General features: G+C 35.2%; 1 protein-coding gene across 1 annotated transcript in view; it reads right to left on the minus strand.

Moving 5' to 3' along the window:
- Positions 1-25,423, minus strand: part of EML5 (EMAP like 5) — a 105,029-nt gene that overhangs the window by 26,682 nt on the left and 52,924 nt on the right. Inside the window, exons 17-27 of the mRNA XM_057384151.1 lie at positions 24,097-24,197; positions 22,229-22,431; positions 21,050-21,161; positions 20,318-20,445; positions 18,626-18,767; positions 16,712-16,864; positions 15,740-15,871; positions 14,415-14,503; positions 13,519-13,695; positions 12,785-12,986; positions 11,685-11,811 (exon numbers count right to left, since the gene is read on the minus strand). Coding sequence (XP_057240134.1) covers positions 11,685-11,811; positions 12,785-12,986; positions 13,519-13,695; positions 14,415-14,503; positions 15,740-15,871; positions 16,712-16,864; positions 18,626-18,767; positions 20,318-20,445; positions 21,050-21,161; positions 22,229-22,431; positions 24,097-24,197 — 1,566 coding nt within the window. The remainder of the gene's footprint in view (positions 1-11,684; positions 11,812-12,784; positions 12,987-13,518; positions 13,696-14,414; positions 14,504-15,739; positions 15,872-16,711; positions 16,865-18,625; positions 18,768-20,317; positions 20,446-21,049; positions 21,162-22,228; positions 22,432-24,096; positions 24,198-25,423) is intronic.

A 25,423-nucleotide genomic window follows, 5' to 3' on the forward strand; every position in this document is an offset into this window, starting at 1 on the left:
GTTAAGGTATTTTCATCTCCTTCATAACAATTTTACTGAATAGAGGCTTACCTGATTAATCTAATAATTCCTGTTCCCACATGCCTCCAGCAGACCCCTAACTTTTCCTGTTTTGTAATAGTTTTAAAGAACTCCAGATGCACCTGCTCATTCACTCTTACCTCAGCTGAAATGAGATATTGATCAAAGCTTACRTGGAAGGAAATCCAGACATGCAAATGCAGGAATAACAGCCATAACTTGTGTTCCACTGTTCTGAACAGCCCAGATTTAATTAAGAAATCTCAACTAGATATGTTTAACAAATATTCATAACATTATTTATAGATTCAGTGACATCCAGATGATTCAAGTAGGCAGTGTAATAAACTAATATCAAACATGACACAACASGTCTCTTTCATACTCCTTTCAGTACAAACTACTTCTAATTTCATCTCTGCTCTTGAGTGATGACTTTGATTCAAAATAATGACTGTCTTTTCTAARAGGAATAGAATATAATTTATTTGTACACTGTGTATTTTGAATGACACTTGAAAACCTTCTTTTTTTAGTTATTCAAATAAAGTTCCACTTTCTTAGTTTTATTTCTTCATTTTTTCTGCCTAATTTTAGTACAACTTACAGATTGATGTCACATTACCAAACAAAAGATGTATAGGTATTATAATGCAAATTACACTGCAAATATAAACTGTGCTCTCAGATATTGCAATTAGTTCCTCTACTCCTAGAAGCCTGTCAAGTATGYGTGGAAAAAAAAAATTCAAAAACCCCAGATGACAAAAAAATTCTGTCTGGTATAGAAGTTGTCAAGTACTTGAATCACCCAAATGTGATCAAAATTATTAAAGCTTCCTATTGTGTTAGACAGGACTAGAGGGAGGTACTTGAAATATTTAATTCAGCATCTAGATTTTATGAAACGTGAAATCTATACAATAGAAAACCCAAGTGCACATCTAAGAAGAAATATTGTTACTGCACATTTAGTTAACACTATGAATCTTTTCACAGGAGGRAATATTAGCTCTATTAAATTATAATTGCAGCAAAACATGAAGTAATAATTTAGAGTTAAAAAGAAAATTCACTGCATGAAGGAAGATAACTAAGGTTCATATTTCATATTCATTCATAGATAAATGCAAATTAAAACAGAGAACACTAACTTGAACTATGAAGAAATACTTCTGTAACTTCACCAAGAATGGTAATCTAATACTTGCTTTTTACTATGGAAGTTGTTTTTTTTTCTTTTTTTGTAGAAAACAGACTTCTAACTGGGAGTAAAGGCAAAATCTGGGAACAYTGGCCATACATAGCAAGGCAGGTCAGAAAAGGAGTCCAATGTGGACATGCACTAAAGGCCTGCTTCTTCAGAGACAAATATTAAAAGATAGCAGCATTTAAATCTACTTTTTCAGTCCTGCTGATATTTGTATGGGGGGAATGTACCCCCAGAATTCATTCTCAAAGGCCCTCAGTTACACATWATTTTTCTTCTCTGAGGTGTGCAAATATTCACATACACCTTGAGACAGAAAAGCAAGACATTTTAACTTTGTTTTTCAGTCATAGTCTGGACCTAGCTCACAGTMATAGCATCCGGTCCTTTAGTATGTGAAGGTGGTAAAATAACCTCCTAACTTTWGGAAAGGAGGAGGAAAAGAAAACCAAGCATGGTCTGGGCAGTCTTCATCATCTATACAAGCACACTGGTCAGCACAGGGARCATGGAATGTATCTCATTTCTGTCAGCAATCCCAATATCCAATTTCATGATCACTCTTSAATCACTGCTGTGTCTCAACTGGTTCATTCCACATTTTGTTCTGATGTGAGACCCCCAGCCTGCAAAGCTATTTTTCCAGGTCTTCTATTCTGTCCTATCATCACTGACTCCAAGCATTCCCTTATCCAACAATGGCACTGCTAGGCAGAATTCACACTTTTTCATTTTAAAAAGTAAAGAAACTACGCTTTTATTCAGAACGTTCTAAATCATCATTAGAGAAAATCTTCCAGCAGGTCACAATGTTTACCATATCAAGCATATATGGAGAGAGGTCATCTAAAGGAGCAAAAAATGTTTGACCATATTTGTTCCCCACTTTCACAGCAGATGAGCCATTTCAGTTACAAATACACCAGGCAGGCAGCACCAGGTATCTCCCAAGTGCCACAGAAGTGTTCTTATGATTGTGTGCTACCCAAACAAAATCAAATCCAATCATGAAAAACTACTGAAACCTACGACCAACTCTTTAAGGGCACTGATTCAATATGGGAAATGGGCTTTTTACAAGCACTTCAGTGATACAGAGAATAAAAACCTGCTCTTGTTCCTTTAAGTAAATGAAGAGACTGAGATAAAGAGAAACTAATGTAKCCCAGTTTCTGTTAATACTTGCTGAGCTGAGGGAGAAGAGAGAGTAATAAATCAGACAGCTTCTTCAAACATCTGAGGTAAATCTACATTACGATTCCCTCTTCTCTCCTAAAAATATTTTTTTCCCCAAAYCTTCTTTTAAATGGTCACACTGATCTCCCAAAATATTACAAATAAAGTTTCATTTGGGTTTCGAAGTAGTTTGGGTTTCTTTTCCACATGAATATAAGTACTGCTTAAAACAGAACAAATTCTAGTGCTTACAACTTCTAAAGTTCAATGACAAAATAATAACCAGTTCTCTGCATGTGCAATCAAAAGTCTCTTTATAATGAATAGGGTTAAATTCAATGAATTGGCAATTACCATCATAATACATAAACTGTTATTTTATGGTTAAGAATTACAGTAATTGAAACATATCTAATAGCTGATTTGTGAACGAGTTGATATTAAGAGCTGCTAATCAAATTTTTTCCCTATCTACAATTTTACTTTCAGTTGTATTAAAATTTCTGAATTTGATACTTCCATAACTGCTGCTCATTTATTAAGCATCTAGGAACACAATTAAAAATGTAAGTTCCTTAAAAGGCATTTGTACAGAAATGGTTTCTTAAAAATCTCACGTWATGTTGACTTTGAATTTTTTTTTTAMATTATGTAAACACAACATGGACCTTTCTCTTTTTAAATATGGAAAGTGGAAACAATCCTGAAGTGCCAAAAACTGGAAGACCATAAACCAGTGATTCTGTTGGTCCTAACCATAAGTTTCCCCAAGAATCAGCTTTCCACTGCCATGTTCCCTCTTCTCTCATCCCAGGCAACAGCAATAGAAACAAACAGTGAGCAGGGAATACTGCAGAAATGTAAAATGCTGTTTGTTGGGTGTGCTGTTTCTACTGGCATTTCTAGAACTCAAAAGGACTTCTGGAGAAGAAGAAATAGTTATCAAAGACACATTAAGGACTAAAAAGAAATCCACAGAGCCACCTTAATCTGCTGTAAAGCTTCAACACCCAATATAGSATTGCCAGTCTACACAGAGCAGTARGAAAAAAAGTCAAACCTTCTTGAAAGAAGTTGAAAAATAGATATTCCTCTCGGCTCCAGACAGCCTTTCTTGCTGAGAGGGAAGCATGCTGATACTTTTCATAGGGCAAGGAAATCTTTAAATGCTTTATTTAGATTACAGTGTAGCCAGCATGTGGAACAAAAATATCAGATTCTAGATTCAGCAATTGTGCAGAAGTTTCTCTGTTACTTTGAATAGCAGACTAAGATTTGTAGCAGTTACTAATGTCCTGCTTTACAGATGAGGGTAGGGGAAGATCGAGCCAGACTGCCCAATCCACCTCCTGCTCACTCTATAATGCTTCCAAAGACTTCATATTTTTATTTTCTGATTTGTCATGGACAATTCTGCAACAGTCTCATTACTATTCCTCCAGAAACTAACAGAATAGAGTATAAAAAGACTTTCTTGCACTTGTCAGCTTCGTAYTGGACATACGGTACTCATATTTCATTTCTTCTCTCTCTCCTACCCTGGCACTAATTCACTTACATCCCTAAAACAGAGGGGAAAATGAGCTGGAGGGAAAAAAACAGGCAGAAAAACAAAATATAGGAGAGGAAAACATTTCAAGTTTGATGAAAGCAGTAAAAACTGAAAGGACATGGTTCTGACACAGGTTTACGTTACTGGAACTGAGCATTTCTTTGTTGTTTGCTTCTAGAATGTGGCATTTTTACAACATTTGTTGTGTTTTAATCCCCTGCGATAGAATGGGAGAAGAGGTAAAACAATCTCACATTTTACAAGTGCTTGAGAAGACCATCTGCACTAGAAGGCAGTACAGATACAAATACAGGTTGGTATCAACCTCAGGTAATCATTAGAGTACATTTACATTTTTACATTACCACCCAACAGACTGAAGTGAATGTACATTGGTCAGGAAAACTTGACAACTTTTACTCAGCTTTATTATGTCACCCAAACAATTTATCTAAGTATCTGTCCAGGAAAAATTCTGTATTGATCCAGAGCTGTGGAACTGGAACACAAATTACAAACACCTATGTATTCTTTTCCCAATTAAGTTTTAAGGTAACAATTTGTGCATTTAAAAGCAGGAATGCTGAAGGACATGCAAATATATTTTCCAAGTGCCTTTTTTAAAGGTGTGAAAGCTGAAGATATTTTTAATTTGCTGTTTAATGTGCAGCAAGATGACTATCAGTATATACAACACACAGTGGTCATACACCTGTATGCATAACTCGCTGCATGCTCAAAAACTGAGTGGAAAAGATGGGAAGGAGAGCATGAATAGTATGTTGGGGTGAATTCACATATGGATAGGGTCAGTTTGAGCATGTGGAAGGAGAGTTCCAGCCATCTATCATAAGGGAAATAAATACCTCAATATTGACATTTCAAAATGAAAATAGATTTGGCATATATATATATATATATTAATATTTCTTGTTATTAAACCATAAAAAATGAGTACAAGCATTTTAAAGTAATTTCTGAAACAAAGAAAACAGCTTTTTCACAGTTTTAGACATAGATTAAATACTACTACCCATTGTTGTATGATATTGTATCTCATTCCCTACTTTCCTCCTTTTTACTGAGTTTCTAAAGTTACTAACAGAACAAGATACAATGTTCTGTTTTATTGCATACGTAAATAAACACCTATTCTTYAAATTCTGTGGTAACTCACAACAGTGTAAATTACAATATTTATTTCTGTTTTAAAAATACAAGTATTATTTTGGGCATGATTTCATAGAGCAAATTACAGCTGTACAAAAGATAATGTCTCCTTCTGTGCAGAGCACCAAAGCTGCACTTCATACTTAGGAGGACTTGCAGAGAAATTAGTAATTGATTTTGCACCACTCTTCAGCATGAAGTGTCTTGCACTGCCCTCCCCAAAAGGTGCTGGCAAGCATGAAATATAGAATGAATTTTAAAAGGAAAGAGGGCTTCTTTCCATTTACTTTTGGCAAGTTCTTCACAGTCATTTGTGCAACTCTACAGAGGTCTGATTTTCATTAGAAGATAATGAAGGCTGGTAGTTTCTAGATACTGCTTCTTGGCAAAAATTTACTTATAATTTTTTCATGTCYTCTATGACTACTAAGTGCCAGTTTATACTCATTAATGCAGATACAGGGAATTTAATACTTAAATTTAGTAACATACATACCTTGACACGTCAGATGAGACATCCCCTGTCCACTAGGGGGATGGAAAGAGTGCTAATCTTTACATTTTAATAAATATTACTGAAATATATGACTTGTGAAACATAGGGAAGTATAATAATTAATGGAGCTGGAGTTCATACTGGTAAATAAAAAAATACCTAGCTTATTGTATGAAACAGAACTACAGTGAATTTGTATACATTTCAGATTTGTAATACAGCAATATTCTGAAGAGTAATAGGTGCATGGTATGGCACCCAACATGACAGATGGCTTTTTAAGGAAAATGGGAGGTGGCAGTAAAAGACGGACTAGATAGCAAAATAAAAGCATTACCTGGAACCTCTTTTCAGCAGCAGATGGGAAAGAGAAAAGGATTACTTATACAAGTTTGGCTAAAAGTTAGGTGCCAGTGAGTTATTAATATAGATAATTATTACTGACTTCCTGGCTTGTACACTTCTTTTTACAACAGGGTGATTATTTACTTCTTAGACTTTGTAAAGCTATTATTTGTATAGAAAAATCCCATTCACCTAAATGGGAATTAGGAACATGTGCTGGCATGAGAATATAATTATTTGAAATAACTCTACYGTAAACAGAAAAATAAAGCAAAAGCAGAACCCCAAACCTCTGAACTATATCAAGTGTTAAATCAGCAAACATCTGAATTACTCAAAGAACAATTATTTCCTGAAACATTATTCAGGCATTATTTCCTGAAATAAGCTGATGGATAGACCAGACAACTTGCTATTAAAGACAGATGTTCAAGTTCACTTACAAAAATACACTATTTCTTACTAAAATACAATTATCTCAGCTAGTCAGAATGTGCGGGGTACTGAGCACTAGTAACATGTACTACTTTTCATGACTACTTAATTCTGTTTATATTGACTGAAGATACTTTGCACTGGATGGATTTCTTCAGTCATGTATGATAGAACAATCCTATGGTATAATCCTACTTTTTTACTAGCAAAAAATCATTATTAATCATTAGAGCATATGGACATTTACAGATTATTTCCTAATATCTGTAGCATGCACGGGCACTTTCCATTAGTTTGGCTGGTACACTTCCACTGCTTTGATTAGCTTTTCTTTTAAGAACTACCAGCCAACTTCACTGTGGCAAAGACTGTTAGTCTTTCTCACTTACAAGTTAAGCAAAAATAATTTATGAATCATTTTGGAAAAAAAATCCTGAAAATTAAGAACAGAATGCTAACAACTCACCAACTCACAAATATTTYTTTTCCCCTACTGCAAAGAATGCGTTTTACTGAATGTCTTTTAATGAGTTTTAACTTACTTTTGCAGTGCAAGACTGATGTACTATTTCTTCATATAGGAAACAGCTAAAACTTTCTCACAGTAAAACCCAAATGTAGCCTGAACAGTGTTTGCAGTCAATAGCATGCAATTCCTCAAGGACTACAGATTTCAAATACCTCCAGATTTTTTTTCACAGTAATGCAGGAGAAATGAGAGATTCTCCAAGAACTGAGCAGTTTTCTTTTACAGTTTTCCTGAGTCTACTGAAACAAACGTTCATAGTCAGAGGAACATTTTAGCTTTCATTTGGCATTTTCAATTCTTTAACTTCCAATTCTTCTTTTTCCATCTCGTGATTTAAGTATTGAACAACATATTCCACATGGACCACACAGGACATACCAAATTATTAGCTAAATAATTAGCAAATAATAGCAAATATTTAYGTATATAGAGATATGACTGGTTGCCTAACTAGTACAGGGCAGATTTCATTATTGCCTCTGTGCTGTCTTCATCACTGAAATATGCAAGACTTATTTGAAGCTGTATTCAATCTATCTGGCAATATGTCTATGACCCAGTTTCCCTTTTCTTGATGTCTTCAAAAATGCATATTGTTCAAAGAACTTCTTAGATTCTGTTGATAAAGCCAATCTAAACAGATCATAAACCAAATGCAAATCTTCCAACTCTCACCACTGGGTCACACAATTGTTTCTATAGAAATTTCCTCTTTAGTTACAAAATGAATAGATCTTTTTCTTTCTATTCAAAAATTGAGATTATTTAGTAAACCTTGATACTTCAGTAATAGGCTTTTTCACTTCCTCAAAGACGAGCTCTAGCTCAGCTCTGGGAGGAATAAATACCTCAAACTGGTAAAGGGACACCATTCTTTTCCATCATGATGTTCTAGTCTACAGCTTGTAATATAAGTAGCTAATAATATTAAATTGTGCTTAGAAAGAATGAAATCCAAAATTTCAGGGGTTTTAGTCTCAAGGTTAATGACCTGCACTAACGTACATTCCAATGGGCAAAAATATTGGCCTCTAGAAGCCCCATTTTCTAAAACTGATTTTTTTAAAAGTTAACTTTAAAATTTAAACTTTCCTGTAATCTAATTTATTTGGCAAATAGGGCAAACAGAAAGAGAAGAAGCTGCTAAAGCAAAGAATTAAAGTCCCTTGCTATAGTTTTTCATTTTCACTCCTGGCTTCTTCCCTATCCCAAATCATACAAAGAAAACAAAAGATGAAGATGATTTTTTACAGAAACAGCTCTGGAATTTTTATTATTTACCTTCATATCACAAGTCACTAGACTAGCAAASAGAAAAATGTAATTGCATACTGTTCATTTATCCAAAACATAAATGGAAGATGTGTGCATAAAAATCTCAGAATTTCTCCTCAGTGATAATTTTGAAGTTCGGACCAAAAGTATTTCATTTCAGTAGCTTCCTTCCTCTCCCACTTCCTTGGAAGTACAATTTAGATTTATTTACTGTCTGTATTGAATACTAAAGAAATTCTTCACTGCTCAATCAGCAAGGGACAAGTTTGTAAATACTTTTTTTCATTTCCTTCCCATTTTGAATACACAAGGATCTAAAATAGGTTATCTGCTTTTGCATCTCTCTATGTGCCCCTATACATATACCAAAAAAATCCCCAAGAGAAAAAAAAAACCCAAAAMCCAAACCKAAATAAAATCAGAGGAGGTTTACCACAACACCTGCTTTCGAATTATATCTGGAAGTATATGCAGAGCACCAAAAGAATTTGCAAAATAAGTAAGCCACTGGATTTTTTTCATGCAAGACACCTTAGCACATAGACTAAGTAATGGTTTTATCTGCTTGCAAATCTTTAATACTCGTGGTGAAAAATTTTAACTGAAATTTCTGTCTGTTTAGTTTTGAGATCTCTTGATACAGCCATTCTTCTGTAAGGTACATTAATCACAGCATTGCCCCTCTGACAGCAACAAATAGCAAACTTCAGGGAGGATAAGAACAGAATAAGAACTGAGAGTTATTCTCCAGAGGCACCTCCCAACCTTCAGTGCCGAGCAGATTAGGGAGTAGCTGAGTCAGAAGTGTTTTCAAAATGAACCATRATGGACTTYTTTTCTGAGTAATTTACCTAGCACYAAAACATACTAGGAAAGAATTCTCAGTAAAGGATAGAAGCAGTTTTCAAAKGTATTTTGTGCTGCTGGAGTATCACTAATGTTAACAGCCATATTAGACACACAGTACACATCTTTTCACATAAAATATTATCTATATACATTATTATTCAGGAATGATAAATAATTCAAATTATAGACCTAAGTGCTGCCTCACAGCAGTACCATTTTGTGTTCTCAATACAAGTTAAAATAAGTATTCTAATTTCAATGATATAGCACAGTAATCTCACTACTAGAAAATGCCATATCATTAGTAGAGCTGGTCTTAAACAGCATTGCAAGCAAACTTTAGCTCAATGGAATTTCAATGAAATCTTGAGTTCTTGTCACGAGGGCAGCTCAGGCTGAAAGTCTGAAGAATGGCCTAACAGCCTAAAGACTTGTTGTGCTGCAAATTTAACAGGATGTTTTTATATATGCATATATTCTAAATATAGTATGTGCAAAAGTTCATAACCTAATGCAGGCACCTAAGCTAGACTCCCATGGCCCATGGGAGACCATGATGAGGAGCCAGCAGCTCAGACCCTCAAGGAGCAGAGCTGCATTGGCAAAATGCTGCAGCCAAGGCAGTGAAGCTCCTCTCAGCCCGAAGCTTTTTYAGCTCCAACGCGATGCTGCAGACACGGAGCTGCTGCTCCTGCAGCAACCTCGGGCACCACCACACTCTGTTCACCTGGAGCCTCCCCAGCACCACTGAGAACACCTTACAAACACCCACGAGCACCAGGCAAGCTCTCCCACTCACACAGGGAACTCAAGCTGCTCTTTAGCCACTCCAMAGTGTTGAGAAAAGGAGGATGAGGTTTGATCACCTCCTCCCAAATATTCCAGCTAGCATTCACTCYTGCCAATTCAGAACTAGAACTGCACTTGTTCTTTGTCCCTTATCCTTTTCCTATCCATTAACAAGCTACAATTTARTAATAGAGGTAAATCTCTCACTTCTATCTCAAATTGTAACTACTTTCCCAAGCAGCTCAAGTTACTAAAATGCATATAATCCTGGACTTCATATATATGAACTTACCTTACTACCCCCTGCCTTCATAGGAAGCAAAAGGAAAGAGTAGTAAAAATAAAATAAAAATTAGTATCTATGACAGTAGACTAAAACATTTACCAATCTTACACAATATTAACATCAGCAGAAGAGAARCTAAAATACACACAGTAGATAGTCTGGTTTTATTCTTCACAAAAAACTTTTCTTTGAAATTTTAAGGCCTCAAATTTCTCAACAATGCAGRCAATAGAATTCTTTCATGAACTTTTATGCATTTTGAATCTCAATTTAACTACCTTACTACAAAATTAATTCTCTTAGTATTTTATTTGGTACTGGAAAACACAATTCACTCAGCTTCCAGTTATTGAAAGAAACACAAGAGGTTTATAATTTCATTAAAAAGAAAAAAACTCTTTAATCAAAGCTTTCATATCATACACATTATTTCTTTTTGATTTCCACATCAAATACATCTAATTAAAAAAGAGAAAGACCATTTCTCATTATAAATACAACACAGGGAACCACAGCTTTATACACAGGCATCCCACTCTCTCCTACAGCAACACAACTTAAAAACAAAAGGTGACATGAAACTCCCACAGAAGTCACRCTGCATTTCTCAACAAGGGTGTCACAGATGTGCTCAGCTTTGCTGCAGAAAGAGGCCTGAGCATTGCAACAGAACACCTGGCATTCCCACCAAACTTTCGGATCTCTTATTTCACTATATCCTTATACCTAGGTACACCCTGCTGTCTTCCTCACTTCCCTCTCTTTAGTATTAGCATTCCTTGATTGCCATGTTAGGAATCCCTCCTTCCTTCTCCATCACATAAACTATCCACATCTATTTTGTGAACGACAAACAGCTTTCAGGGTCCCATGCTCAGCTGCAGACTACATAACTGATAATGTCCTAGAGGTTATAAATTGATTTCCTTATTTCACATCTATTTTATCTTCTGGGTTTATTCTAGTCTGCTTCCTATCCCATCCTCTTCCAAAGCATACAAGAGTGAACCAAGATACAGAACTAACACTGCAAAGCAACCAACTTCATTTTCCAAGTTTCATTAACAGAAACTGCAGAACTGAAGTAGACAGAATTTCTCCAAGAAACGCAGAAGTTACATGGAGACAGAAACAATGCAAGGAGCAATTAGAGCTGAATTTGTCAGAGCAGTTCGTTGGCAAAAGCGAAAAATGGGAGAGCTGTCTACTAAAAGAATTGTACAGGTTCATGCCAATAATGCCATCACTAATTACTACTCAGTATTTAAGTTTGAAAAACAACATATTATTAAACACCAGAAAGTAACTCAAATATCTCAAGGAACTCCCCAACCATAAAAATATGCATACATCATTTGTAGTCTATTGTGCTCTCCAAAAAATAGATACAGCCTGGTCCTTTGGGTCACATTTCTTTTTTTCTCCAAAGAAATATTTAGATTCTTTTATACACATCCTTTTAAGTTAAGATTTATATATTCCAATATAATTTTGTTTCAATATCATCTTTTCAAGTTGATTTCTTGGCTAGAATTGTAATTTAGTAATTACCTTTCATCTAAGGTTGGCTCCTTTTGTTGCAGATGAGGCTTAATTCCAAACATTGGTCTAATGTTTGTTGATAAGGCTTTGATGGTGTAATTAATTTCATTTTCCCTTGTCACATCGCTGTCATAACCTAACAAAACCAGAGGAAACAGTATCACACCAAAARAAGGTACAAGAAAAACAATTCGATGCAAATTTACGCAGATTTCAGCAATGTAATAGGTTAAAAAAATTATAGCATTTATTATTAGTAACATAAATACACAACAGAAAGAAAGTAGCTGGGAATCATGAACACTTTTAATAAAAGACATGCAAAGAAAAAATTCCCTATGATATCTTTGTGGAAAAAAAGAATTATTGAAGAGTCAAAGGACTTTAAAAGCTACCCTGTTTCTGCTTTGCTGGCCTTAACTATGGTTACTAACAAAAGACCTCACTACCCGACACCTACCCTTAAGGTATTTTAAAAATGCTTGAACACTGAGGTGTCGACAAGGAAGAAAAACTACATGTGAGAGAAGAGAAAACAAGTCTGGAGGCTCATGAACCCTTAGAATTATAACATGAGAAAGACAATATAAGTATGGCAAAACCAGCAGAAGTTAATGCTATAAAATATAATTAACACTTTAGAACTATTAATATTATRACCTTGCAGCAGATACAGTCTCCTATGCTTCCATGTTATGCAAATAGATATTATAGCATCTGGATAACTATGMTCTCACATTATACAGATTTTAGTATAATTTCTTTTGAATTAATGACCAAATTTAAACTGTGATGATTCTATTTTATATAGAGAGATTTTGGGTAGCTATGTATAATTGACACTTAATATTTTTTTATTTAAAAGATGTCAAGAGTCTGTTTATATACTCTGAGTCAAAGCAGTAAGTCAAACACTTCATTATCATTTTCTTCACAGCAGCTTATCAGTCCTTTCCCCAAAACCAAATTTTATGTAACGTTTTTGAGRTCTTTCCCACTTAAGATCAAAACAATCTACAAATCATGATTACTTCTAAATTTTCAGTTTTCCATTAATAAAATCTTCTTGAAATAGCATAATCCAGCTAGTTCTATAAATTATAACTGACCTCCATCTTCTTCAGAATCTAGATCAGACTCTTCACTGTCACACTGCCTGCTGTCCCGATGTCCTTCCATCTCGTAAGTCCACAGCATTAAAGAGGTGTCTGCTCCTCCAACAGTGACCAACAGACTGTCATCATAGGTCCATCKGACATTTGTCACATGGGTACTGTGAGCAACATACCTCTTAAATTTACCAAACTTTCCCTAAGAAGGGGGAAAAAAGGCAAAGATCAAATTTAACTTCTTCAAAGATCATCTTAACTTCTTTACAGTTCATGCTTCAGCTGWTTTGTATTTCATGTGATTGTAACACATGATTTGCCAAGTGCCTCTCCTACAGAAACTTGATGAAATATTAACCTTATTCCTATATCAAGCATGCAAGAATTAGTTAATAAACTAGCAAAAAACACTGGATCACTTTTCCTAACAGAAAAAATAATCTGAGTTGGAACAAAATTCACATAGAAAATTTTGAGTCAGTACTTGTTTTTCCTATGCATTTTTCACTGTCAGCAGCAGGACACTGCATCAGATGGCTCTACAGTCTGACCTGGAATGATCATTCTTACTAAGTGCAAGTTTACTGCACTGCCAACTGCAATGTAATACTGAATGTTTTGATCAAAAGAAGAAAAACATAAAAGCACTATTTTCTTCTGAGGAATGAATTTTCAGAGTTTTGAAAAGGCATTCATTAATAAATATTCCCCATAAACAGCTGAAAATTACTTACTTTAGCAGGGTAGCGAAAGAGTTTCACAAATCCAAAATCATCTCCTGTGGCTAATACTTTACTATCACTAGTGAGGCATGAAGCAGTTACATCTGTGACTTCACCAATAATTGGCCAGATCCCTTCACAGCAAGAGCCCAAAACACTTGTCCATGATGCCCAGCCAATCTTTTCTACCTACAAAAACAGCACATTTGAAACAGAACATGCTTTTCCCCAGGCATTTTTCTTCCATATTTGATTTCAAGAAAAATTCATTGCACTGAAAGATACATCACATCTAAAATACTGTATTTTGATATATTAATCACTTATTTTCCTACCATTTAGGATTTCATTTGAGACCTGTAATTTTAAATCTATTAAGTTTCAATTCCAAAGAACTGAAGAAGTATTTTGAAAATTTTTACCTTACTTGCACTTTCATGCTAAAGAAAGCAAGTTATATTTTCCAACACTACCTTTCGACATCATGGGAAATAATAGAAAATGATCCACTCTCTGCCCTATGGCAATGCTCTATCTCTGAGAAAAAAAAACAACATCATAGCTAGAATATACTACTCTTGCCTATATGCATTATGTACACTATATTGCATTGTTATGTAACGACAAACATGAGGTTTTCCACAGCAAGGTTAGGGTTAAGTAATCTGCAATAGATTTTCAAAGGTKTTTTGATACCAGAAAAGGTACACAGAAGTATATTGAGATTTTCATKACTAAGTCAGCCAAATCTCTGTTGCTTTACAGAATAGAAAAATGTGAAATCCCCTACATATTTTACTGTTTAAAATGTTAAAAATTATAGTTTTATACATCATTCCCTCTTATGTAGTATAGAGGGCTGCATCATAACTCTAATTTGAAAACAAGAAGGCAGTACAGTTCCTTACCTCCAAACTAGGAATGGTCTGTTTTTTCCCACGAGGGGCTTCAAAAAACAACTGCTCTTTAGCACCAGTGTTGACTTGCAAAAGTTTCCCTATAAAACATATGACATATATATTTTGAATTTTTTATTGCTAACAGCATTACATCAATTACTTGTTTCTACTGGAAAAATCTGCATACATAAACAATGGATCTGGAAGTATGGTGTTCTAAAGAGATCTGAGTCCTTGGACCCCTTAAATTCACAACTCTTTCTCCTCTCTTTGACCACTGTACTAATGCATCACTTTTCTCTCCTTTTTATGGCTGTCCCATCAGATGGTAGACCACATGTCCTGGCTCTACTTCAAAGCTTGTTTCTGATAATGGCTATTGATGCACGAGCTCTTGGGAAGGAGAAGCACAGATGCTGCCTGGCCAAAGGCTGATCCCAAGCAGGGGAATTCTTTGTCTCTTTATGCTACTTCATTTCTGAGGGAAATTGTCACCAATGTTTCTGTCCTCTTCCTTTTCAAAATTCTTAAAGAAAACTAACTTATATCACTCTTTCAAATTAAATCAGACTGTTCCAGAAGTGATTATGTAGAGGAATAAGAACATGAACTAATGCATAATTGCACAGCCTTGCCTTTGAATGAAACAGGACTAAGTTTAGTCTTTTAATTAATCACATATTAATACCCTGGAACACAGGAAATCCAGTCTTTCTGCTGTGTGTTACAGCAAGGATAGGTATTCCTGAGCTGCACATACAACACATTGTACAGTGTATTATTCAAGAAGTAGAAATATAGAATCATCCAATGTTTGGAGTTGGAAGGGACCTTAGAGACCATCTAAGTTCCACTCCCCCTGCCACTAGACCAGGTTGCTCAGAGCCCCTTCCAGCCTGGACTTGACCACCTTTAGGGAAGGGGCAGCCACAACTTCYCTGAGTGGCTGTTYCCAGTGCCTCACCACACTTAGAGTAAAGAATCACTTCTAAATATCTCATCTAAACATGATCTCCTTCAGTTTAAGGCACTTCCCCCTTGTTCTATCACCAAATGTCCTTGTGAAATCAAATAATAAACTTAAAAGATTAAAAAAAATCTAAACCAACCAATCTACGGAGACAAACTATTTTACTTCAAATTGCACAACCTCTAAATATGTATGTGGCAGCAAAAATCATGGGCTCAATATTTATCCAGATGCTATGAGAGCATATTAGCAAGCTGAAGAAACAAATCTGCCAGTGATAGCACAAATGCATACTATAGATGTACCGCACTAGTTTATAATGTACTCAAACTTCCAGCACATCTTGACAATGAACGCCATTTACCTCTTATGTCCCAGTCCATGTGCGTGATATAGCTGGAGGCTCCCTTGCAGATTCCTACTCTTTTACTGCTCATCACATTGTAAATATCTACAAAGTTGTCACAGGATGCCACAGCTAAGTACTTTCCAGCCCCTAAAAAATACATCAGTACAAACACAAATCATTTACAAAAATAATAGGGCTCTGCATATGAAACACAACTAAATTCTGGAACTTAGTTATCTATATGCAGCTCAGAATTCTTTGATGTCAGCTTGCTAATTTATACGTATTCTCCAACAAACTGCTGCTTTTCATATCACATAATCAGCATGAACTACTCAACTATTATAACATTACATTTTCAAACAAATAAAAACCATGTGATGAAATTTTAAGTGCTTATGGCATTCAGAGAATGATAAGGCTTAGGGAACCAGAAAGAAATGTTGTATGAGAATTGGTATCAGTAATCTGCATCAAATTTCTCCAACAGATGAGTATTTTAACTGAAGTAGGCCATGCATTTTTAGTTCCTAAAATATGAGCTACAGGTTGGGAAAAAAACTAGCCTCACTGGGAATGCTAAGGGGGGAAATAAGAAAATAGAAGTTGCTAGAACTTTCCAACACATCAGTTTCAAGTATTCTCATTAGCTAACAGTACCTCAGTGAAGTGSCAAACTTGTGCAACTCCTAAAGTGGAACCCCAGGGAGCTGCTGGATGTCTGTGATCTAAAACTGACTGTTGTATTCAGGAGGTTACTGTAAGAAACCTATTCCAACAATCTCATCCTTAAATGAGGAACACAGGACTTCACACACCAGTCTTTCAAAATGYTAGTATTAATTTTGCTGACCTATTTTTAAAGTACTACAAATGTAAAAGTAAAGGACTACAAATCTTCACTAYTTTTATCTTTTAAATGTGATAAATCTTACTTGAATAACCTTGATATTAAAATCTTCATTTAAAAAAAAAAAAATCACTTACCAGGAGAAAATCTGATCTCTGAAATAACATCTTTCCTGTGCTGGAAAGAGACTAAATCCTCTAGGGTATCTGCATTAACTATCAAAAAACTTCCATCATTGAGACCAACAGCTAATGCTTTTCCATCAGGAGAAAAGCAGCAACATCTGCCTCCTATGAGGAATAAAAAAATTGCATTCAGATACATTTACAGTTCATTATTCTTCTTCTAGATTTTTTTTTCCATTAGTAAATGAAAGCTATTCTTATGCTATAAAACTATCCAGGAAGTTCTCTAGATGCTGCCAAAATAATTTCCAAGCTTTGATAGCACACAGACAGGTACATAGGCCCAGAATTTTAGAATTTGCATATTAATTGACATATGTTCTATATTARTAATACAGATTTATTACTATTGTCTCTATATTTTTAACTTGCTCTCCTTCTTTGTATCCATTGCTGTCTGTTTSTTACCATTTTCTCTGATAAGGAGAACACAGCTAGAAAAGACCTCTGGATTCACAGAATTCAGTCATTTTCTTTCACAACGTCATCAGGTCATACAATCCTTCCCATAAACATGCCAAGTGTTATTTGAAAAACAGTTTAATTTTCAATCTAAATTTATATATGGTCAGCTTATACAGACTTATTTTCAGGCCAGAAATTTCCATTAACAAAAATATTTCCCTCTACTATTTGTTCCTCTGATTAACTTGTAGACAGCAATTTTTTATTTAGATAGCTTCATCACAAGGCTTCTCATTCATTATCCTATAGGTGCTTTCCTCACACTCAACTTTAATTCCATTCAGCTGAACAGATGAGAAATGCACACCAAAAATATCCTGATTTGTGTCTTGTAAATTACATGACTACTCCAATATGTCTTGGGAAAAATACCTCACTGTCACATGTAATTGTCGCCCTCCAATCAGTAACAATATCCTGAGTCTTCTGCTCTTTAAGTTACTTCTGAGCTACACAGACATTTTTATTACAGTCATTGGACCTTGCCTTTTATAATTAACAAACATCATTTCAATTCCATTACTCAGCCTGCAGAAGAATCAATCTTTTACTTCACAGTATACAGGTACTTTTTAAGATTGCCAAAGCATCTCAAAATATGTCTCATCAGCAAAGAGTCATCAGAGGCTTTTTTTTTTGCCAAAAGTACTCTTAAAAATATTAAAAACCATCAGCTTTAAGACTTGAGCAGAGTTCACCAACTCAAAACTTCCTTGCTTAATGCCTGCTGTGTGAGCTTGTAACTCTTCTCACACTTACTTTAGCAATCTAAATTATTTTCAATTAAGCTTCCCATTATGTTTGCATCAAACTGCATTGCTGAATGCCAAACAAATAAAGYCTATTGTATTCCTTTGTCTAACAAAGCATACATAGCATTAGGAGCTTGTTAGGGCCAGTCTAGTCTAATCCGAAAAGAGTCACCTTATATGATGTAACTTAAAACAGCTTTTCCATCTGTMAAAATAGAATTTAGTTATACCCTAAACAATGCGTAAAAATGCTATGACTTCTCTTTTCTTGACATTCAAGGCCCTTCAAACATTCACAAAGAAAAGAATTTCAACACTACTTCTAAAACTTGCAAAAATTTCTAGATTCAGTGTCGAAAAAGTTTTGTGGTATTACAAGCAGCACAGCATTTATGCAACTGGCTCAATTTTTGTTGTTAATTCACTGGCTTAAATAATATACAGTTCTAAATAAACCTCAGAGCAGTAATACACAGAATTTTTTTGGTACAGATTCATTAGCATAAGGGCAATGTAACTCATGAACATAGCATTAATAAAGCAATTTGRAAAAAAAAAGGAATTTATTCAGTCCTGCTTTCAAAAGATTCATAATGTTTGTAAATGTCAATTTCATCAGCAAAATATTTTTTCATACTAAGCATCTTACCCTTTTTCAATTTGCGAACAGCTAACATACAATGGCTAGGAGATAAATCCCATATTCTTAAGGTTTTGTCATCACTTACAGTGGCACAAATAGGTAAATGAGGATGAGTAGCTAGACCCCAAACTTCCCCCTCCATGTGACCCTGAAAAAAAAAACAATTAATCAGATTTTATTTTAAATTGAAATATAAAATCATACCTTTTAAGGAAGTTTAAAAAAAAAAAAAGAGAGAGAGAACATGCATTATTTAGAGGATCATAAATATCTGAATAAAAACATAAACACCTGAAAAAAATTCACTCTGCTACTTGCACAAAATTATAGTAATTACTCCAGAGGGACCTGAATGGGTCTGACAGGCAGACCCACGCAATGAAGCTCAATAAGGCCAAGTGCAAGGTCCTGCATGTGGATCAGGGCAATCCCAAGCATGAACAYAGACTGGGCAGAGACTTAGAGCAGCCCTGAAGAGAACGTGGGGGGGTTTGGTGGACAACAAGCTGGAAATGAGCAGGCAATGTGCACTTGCAACCCAGAAAGTCAACTGCATGCTGGGCTGCATCAAAGGAAATGTGACAGCAGGTCAAGGGAGGTGATTCTGCCCTCTACTCTACTCTGATCAGACCCCAGCCCTTTGTCTGTCTCTGGAGTCCTCAGCACAGGAAAACATGGAACTGTTGGAATGGATCTAGAATAAGGCCAGAAATGGTCAAAGGGCTGGAGCACCTCTCYTATGAAGTCAGGCTGAGAGAGCAGGGGGTGTTCACTCAGGAGAAGAGAAGGTTTCYGGGAGATCTTGCTGCAGCCTCTCAGTGGTTAATGGGAGCACATGAGAAAGATGGGGACAGCTTAGTAAGGCTTGTAGTGAGAAGACAAGGGGTAATGGGTTTAAGGTAAAAGACGRTAGATCCAGACTAGATAGWAGAAGGAAATTTTTTATGATAAGGGTGGTAAAACACCGGGAKAGGTTTCCCAGAGATGTTGCAGATGTCCCATCCCCAAAAACATCCAAGGTCAGATTGGATGGGGCTCTGAACAATCGGATCTATTTGAAGATGTCCTTTCAGGGGGTTTGGACAAGATGACCTCCAAAGGTCTCTTCCAACCCAAACTATCATATGAACTAGATTTTTTCTTTACCTTAGGTTCTAATATTTTCTTTCAACAAATACAGTTCTTTATCTATTTCACTGGCCACTCAGAAAGGAGAGACTCCAGAGACTGTAACTTAAATATGTAAGAAAATATGCTGATGTAATATAAAAATATGTTTAGTAGTCAGACTTAAAAAAYGCAGTTGTTTGATTTGGCAAAGAAAATTGAAACCTTTATATAATTAATTACAAGTAAAATCTCAAAACAAACATCAAGGAAACAACATTTAAAAGTATGAGTAACCAGTACTCAAGGAAATTTAATGAGGAATTTGGTGGAGGATCCACTATTTCACACACACTTTTTTCAAAAYGATATATGATGGTCTGTTTGAAAGGATGAACTCATTAGACAACCTAGTAATGAAATTCTATGTTCTATTTTGCTCATTAAGGAGTCATAATGGTCTAGTCTAACTAAAAGTAATAGTAACTCACTAACTTCATTAGTAGTTAAATGCTTCTTAATCCACATATCTTCACTTGAACAATAAAATCATGTTTGTGATATGACATTTTTGACTAATAGTTAATGTACCTGAACCAGCAGAGTTATTGGTCCACTTTTATCCACCTCCAATATTTCACCATTCTTTGTGCCCACTAGAATATGACCATGTCCTAACGATATGGCACGTATCGAAGGATTATCTTCTAAGAGGAGACCTAGAACATTAAAATGTTAAAAAACAGAAGATTCTCAAGTATGCCTTAAAGAGGATTTTTCACACTTATGCACATTATATTCTCACTGTAGAAAAAGCTACTCAGTAATAAACAGTARAAACACTCCTGCATTGAAACAACTTAACATGTTTGGATTCATCTGGGAGGGTCAAGAAGTTTAATCAGACTGACTCTGTGCATGTGAAGTATCAACTGTACTACTCTATTGGTACCAATTACAGTACCTTCAAATCTAGCTTTTGGTAAACAAGCTATGAGAATGAGACACTGGAATACAATATTTTCATTAATGAGTATTTACATTTACATGATGTTTGAAAATCAAATCATATACTTTAGAATACAGCAAACATAATTTTAAGGGGAGGGCATGGCAGAGAAAAACGCTATGCAGAATGAAAATACAGGGAACTGTAAATTAGAAAAAATATTTCTTGAGAATAAATAAAACTTWAAAAAAAAGATCATTTTAGTATTCAGTATATCAAATGTGGATTTCCTCCTACTGGGGAAAGCAATTTCACAAAGATTTCTAAAGAAAGTACTTTAAATAGAACAAAAAATAGGATAAAGTCTGTGTTACCTTTAGATCCAGGAGCCAGAGCAGCCCTTTTGATGGCATAGGTTTTGAGACAACGTTCAAAGGTATCGTCCCAGAGAGCTACTACCCCATCCTTTCCTCCAGTGACAAAGCCCTGGGGGAAAGGAAATAAAAATCACTAATTATAATTGATTTTTATCTTTCCTTAATTTTTCAGTGATTTCTGCCAGTACTGAAAATGGACTATATGCAACACTGTAATGTACAGAGCTACAGATGTTAGAGATGAAAAGAACAGGAGCAACAAAATGAGTGATTTCTCCTCCTGATGCAAGCAGTACAGTTTTGTACAGTGCATGCACACAGGCTCGATTTAGAAGTCCGAACCTGTATACTTCTACCATTCTAGAAAAATAAGAAAACATACTACAGTGCTTTTCTTGATACTTAGACTCCATATCCCTTTGGCAYGTCACCTCAATATTCAAAATACCCCTGTACCCCTGACAAAAATTTGATTAGTTGTTATATTTTTCAAATATACCCACACTTTTGCCATTCTGTCTTTAAAAATTATATCCAGGTATTTAATGAAGCAGCAGGTATGGTTAATAGTGAAATCATTAGTACTTTCCTTCKGAGCACTCAGTTCTTGCAGTATGAGTAACACATGTGCTGCCCAATGCCACTATTCTGAAATGCAAATATTGGGAGGTCTAACCTAGCAAAACACCAGCATATACATAACTTCAAACACAAATAATCTAACTGGAACACTCATTCACATTTAAGCACATGTTTAAAGGCTTTCCTGAGCTAAAAGAAGCAAGAATCTGGAGAAAATACTTAATGATCAACAGATTGAGTGCATCTATGAGTAGACAGAAATTACAGCACAAAATACAAGTAYGGTCTCCCTCCCTCATAATCTCACATATTCCAGTGAACTTACAGATGCTTAAATCAGTTACTGTCACTTCTTTAGAAAAAGGATGTGTAAATTACTGAATAAGATGTCACTGGACCACAAGGGTTTCAGAAACAGCATGCTACATAACAAGAATAAGAGACATGCATAAACCACTATTTTGAATGTGGACCACACAAGGCTTTTCTGTAATGGAAATAAGGACATGGATTCCTGAGTCTGGGAAAGGTTTAGCTTTATCATAGACTTTCTTGTCCAGACATTAAAAAAAAAACAATGAGCAGTTTATTTACTTTTTCCAATGCGTGCATGCTGAACACAGGACCATCATGTGCTTTGACAGTTTTTATGAGAAACACATCTCTCCAAATACACACATCCCCCGTGGAGGTTCCAGAGAACGCCATCTCTTCAGTCCAGCCATATACTGCACACATCATTGTGTCGGTTCTTCCCAAAGCACCTATGCAGCCCTTTTTCCCAATTAGTCCTCCTCCTGGTTCAGGCCAAAAACAAGTCATTAGACATCTGCTTAGAACTATTTTACAGGAAATATATATCTTACCAAGCAACAAGTCCTTTTCTTTTAGTCTACCCATGCTCCCCAAAAAACAGAGTCTGAAAAGAGATCTCACAAAATAAAATTTCTTATTATTTGTCAACTTTCACAACAGTAAAAACCAGAACCAAACAAACAAAAAAACAAAATCCAAAAGACCCAACCTTACTTTAACTTACTACTTGAATCTGGATTTGATTATGTACATATACCCATAAAGACATCAATAGACAAAGTGCATTTGTAAACCTGCCTCTAAACAAAAAACTTAACCCATACCACACACAGTTCATGCAAATCATCACAATGATATAAAATAAAACGGGAAAATTCATATGATATAACACAGAAGTCCCTCAGGATCAATCTGACAATTTATTTTGTTCTTGTACTGAGAGATCAGGTCTTGGAAGCCTCTGCCTTCACTTGGCAGTGACGACAATTTAGCCCAGAGTATGTACTTCTCAATCAAGTGCACCCACTCTGCTGCAGATTTCAGAAAGCTGGCATTTGTTAAGGTGCACTGATACTCTGCTCCTCACACTAACACTGCTGAGGGTATTTCTGGGAGGGGTGACTGCCTTGCCAGTGTGCCACTGAAGTTTCACAAAGATGGGCTGCAGCATTAGAGAAATTTGATTACTCTGACTGAGCAATGCCAGAGAGAAAAGCAGCATTTCAAACAATTTCCATTCTTTCTTCAAAATCACCACCTCCAMGCTTTTATCATAGTTAAGATTTCTTTCTGAAAAATTTATAGTAGCTCTTTTAGCATTTATTCTGAGACACTTTGTCCTTTCTGCAGAGAGTATGGTCAATTGTGAAAATTAATAATTTATACAGTCTTCAACAGCTTGCTCTCAGGCAAGCTTGATTAATTTTTGTTGGAGCCAGAACTGAGAAAAACTGCAATTCTTTTCATCACAGAGTTTTCTCTACACAATTMATCTTTATCAGGACTCATGTGAGCTGACGTACATAAATTCTGCACAAATAACTAGAATATTCTTAGCAGATGAGCTAGTCTTCTGTAGCATATACGTCTTTATATGTCATTTGAAGTCTGAAACAATGAAGTTCACACAAGTATCAGGGAATGGGTTTTCACTATTCAAGACTTCTCATGCAGAAATAGCAAGCTGTTTTACCTTAGTTTTTAATTGTATCTAGAYAAACAGCTCTCAAGTGGCAGCTGTGCCCTCTTCAAGTACTTTGTCTGAATTTTGAATGTGAATATTTCATAACCTTGAAATTMTTTATACTTGTGCCTTTTTATAGCATACGTGCTGTAAAGGTCCTTTTTCCAAAGACTGATTTTAGAGCAGCTCTGAAAAATTTTCAGATATGCTATATTATTACTAGATATAAAAACAGACAGTAGAAAATCCAGGGTCTTATGTAGCTYCTTCCACTTACGTAGCTCCATGGCAAATTGATCTTAAAAAGAATTTCCACTACTGTCATAATGCCAATTAACATTATTACTGCGAGAGCAAAGCTAACTAAGAGATATACAGGGAAAACATTTGCCTTTCATGCACAAGATGCAACAGTTACACTTTCAGTAACAGAAAAYGCTCTAATTCTGAAAAGTGTCCTTACCTGCTCTCCGCCAGAATTTCATGTGTTTAATTCCAACTGTAATCAATTTATCAGGCATGTAGGGATTAATCTTAACAACAAAAATCTTATCTTTGCTTCCCCTGCAAATGCAAAGCAAAATAATTTAAATAAAAGTATAACTCTCAATATTTTAATAGGCTTTGGGGTGTTTTTTCATGTGTTTTTAGTATATACCTGCTGATCTTGCTAACATTTACTTTCAAATCATTATTATTAGTTTATAATGAGGAAGTAGAAAGCCAAAGAAGCAACATACTGAGTCCTGGTCTATTTGCAATACCCTTCAGTATCCAAGGCATTATATTACTTCAAAGATGCACTAGGAGACATTTTCTTTGAAAAATAAAATAKATTTGCATAAGGCATTCATATCTTTGATAGCTCATAAGGACACTTAAAGGAGTAAAGTTATAAATCTTATTTCAAATTTGCTCCTTTTGAAAACAAACTGCCTTTGTCACTCACTGGTTAGCTGATTTTTCTGGTTTTGTTAGAATAAAACTTAGGCTTMTACCACATTTTTAATGTAAATTACAGTTGCTTCTAAAAGCTCTTGTGTGTTTTATATTTCCTGCTATGCTTCTGTAAAACTAATACCTTGCTTCAGTCCTGCAATTTCAAAAACAGCTTTCAACTATGATTGCTGTCTATGCAAAGAAATGCTTATGCATGGTTTTTCTTTATTTAAAATGCAGAAGAGCTCCCAATCCCTAATTTTTGCTCCTTATTCAAAAAAGGCAATAATCTTTTATTTTCTGTCATTTCATATTACTAARTGAACTAGTGGCAGAAAGCATGAAACAGTTTCCAAATCCCAGTCATCTTCAAAATACAGATGCTGCTCTCAAAAATTCTAATTCATTTTTTGTATGGGTAGGAGAAACGGAAAAATACATGAAAAAAGCAGGTGAAAGGCAAACAAATGTCTTCAGAGAAGCCAAGCTAACTGAGCTTTTGACAAGTAATTGGGAAGGAAGTACTCTTCTTTATCTACATCATCTATYCAGAATTCTCATTCTTCAGTGGATAAGAAATTCAACATGTGTTTAAAAGTAAAATGAGAGTAAATTGAATTAAAAAGTAATAATGAACTCAATGGATAAAAGGAAAGCTGACACTTCTTTAACAGTACTGCAGAGAGTAATAAATCTCTTATAYTTTAAAATATAAGACTGAATCCAGACCAAATGAGGCAAAACTTACTCAMATTACTGCTCTACTTAAAGCAATAGATCCTTAGGAAAAAAGAATTCAAAGGTTTTAATACATTATCCAAAATTAGAAATAGGATTTGATCTTGTAGATT

The sequence above is a fragment of the Malurus melanocephalus genome, unplaced genomic scaffold (genome assembly GCF_030028575.1).
Source record: "Malurus melanocephalus ecotype Western Australia unplaced genomic scaffold, MMel_1.1 scaffold_0, whole genome shotgun sequence".
In the NCBI taxonomy this organism is placed as follows: Eukaryota; Metazoa; Chordata; class Aves; order Passeriformes; family Maluridae; genus Malurus; species Malurus melanocephalus.